General features: G+C 54.9%; 1 protein-coding gene across 1 annotated transcript; it reads left to right on the top strand.

Moving 5' to 3' along the window:
* Positions 1-144: 144 nt before the first annotated feature.
* Positions 145-564, top strand: CkaCkLH20_12238 (uncharacterized protein; the record flags this gene model as incomplete). Its single annotated transcript, XM_038894951.1, has 1 exon — positions 145-564. One exon carries the CDS (start codon positions 145-147, stop codon positions 562-564), a length of 420 nt encoding a protein of 139 aa, XP_038739735.1.
* Between the last annotated feature and the right edge of the window lie 425 nt (positions 565-989).

The raw sequence follows: 989 nt of genomic DNA, 5'->3' as shown, positions 1-989 counted from the left end.
ATGTTGAAGCCATCCCAAACTAGTCGGACGGTCTAGTCGCGAACCATGCCACTGTCTGCACCTACTGGCAACAGGCAGGTTCTTGAACAGCCTGAATCACCATTTTCCGACCCCGCAACCCTCTGCGCGACACTACACCTCCCCATGTACGAAGCATTCTCAACGCCGGGACGTCGATATCATTTGATGCCGATACCCACTTCGACGGCATGGTCTGCGCTCGTCGCTTCGCAGCTCAACCCGGCCGATACGCACAACCCTGAGCGCTTCATCGTGGCTCTACCGCTGGCCTCGGTTGCCCGTAGAGATACACTGGCCTTTTCCAAGCACGCCAGTCTTGGAGGACAAATTCTGGCAAAATCAAGCATCGGAGTCGCCAACATCGATCGAACGATTCGAACAAGCCTTGGTCAGTCAGCAGCCAGTCACATGAGTTTGGAAGTCCTTCACTCCTGGCGGCGCGTTGTCTACCTCCCGAAGGCCTTTTTCTTCATCGCCGCGCCTTCACCCCGACTTGCCAGGCCACGATTTCTTGCCGCCGTAGGCGACTACTATCAGCAATGACGGCGGCTTGGTCGCAGGCTGAACCTCCGAAGCACTGGCGAGACTGGGACAATGACAACAACGGCGATACTCATCTCAACATCTTATCAGAAACGCGACCTCATCACCCACAGACTGCCTGCCTCCACAGGATGGAACCGGCTGTACTTCTCACCCGCCCTTCAGCCTCGGCGGCTCGACCGTTGTTCTCCATTACCGTCGCGGCAAAACGTTTTCGTCAGGACGTCTCGATGAGGAGACGTATGTTGTGACGCAGACCCAACTACATTCAACGAAGCGATGTTAGCAAGATGTAAGTAAGATGATGAGTTTGGTGCAACAAACGACGCAGAGCTGCTCTACGGTCATCATCAACACTCTCAAGCACGCAATTATTTGTGCCGTGCTTTTGTTCGGAACACTTGATTCGGTCTGAGCCGTTCGCC

The sequence above is a fragment of the Colletotrichum karsti genome, assembly GCF_011947395.1.
Source record: "Colletotrichum karsti strain CkLH20 chromosome Unknown Scaffold56, whole genome shotgun sequence".
NCBI lineage: Eukaryota > Fungi > Ascomycota > Sordariomycetes > Glomerellales > Glomerellaceae > Colletotrichum > Colletotrichum karsti.
This window is presented reverse-complemented; position numbering and strand designations above follow the sequence as displayed.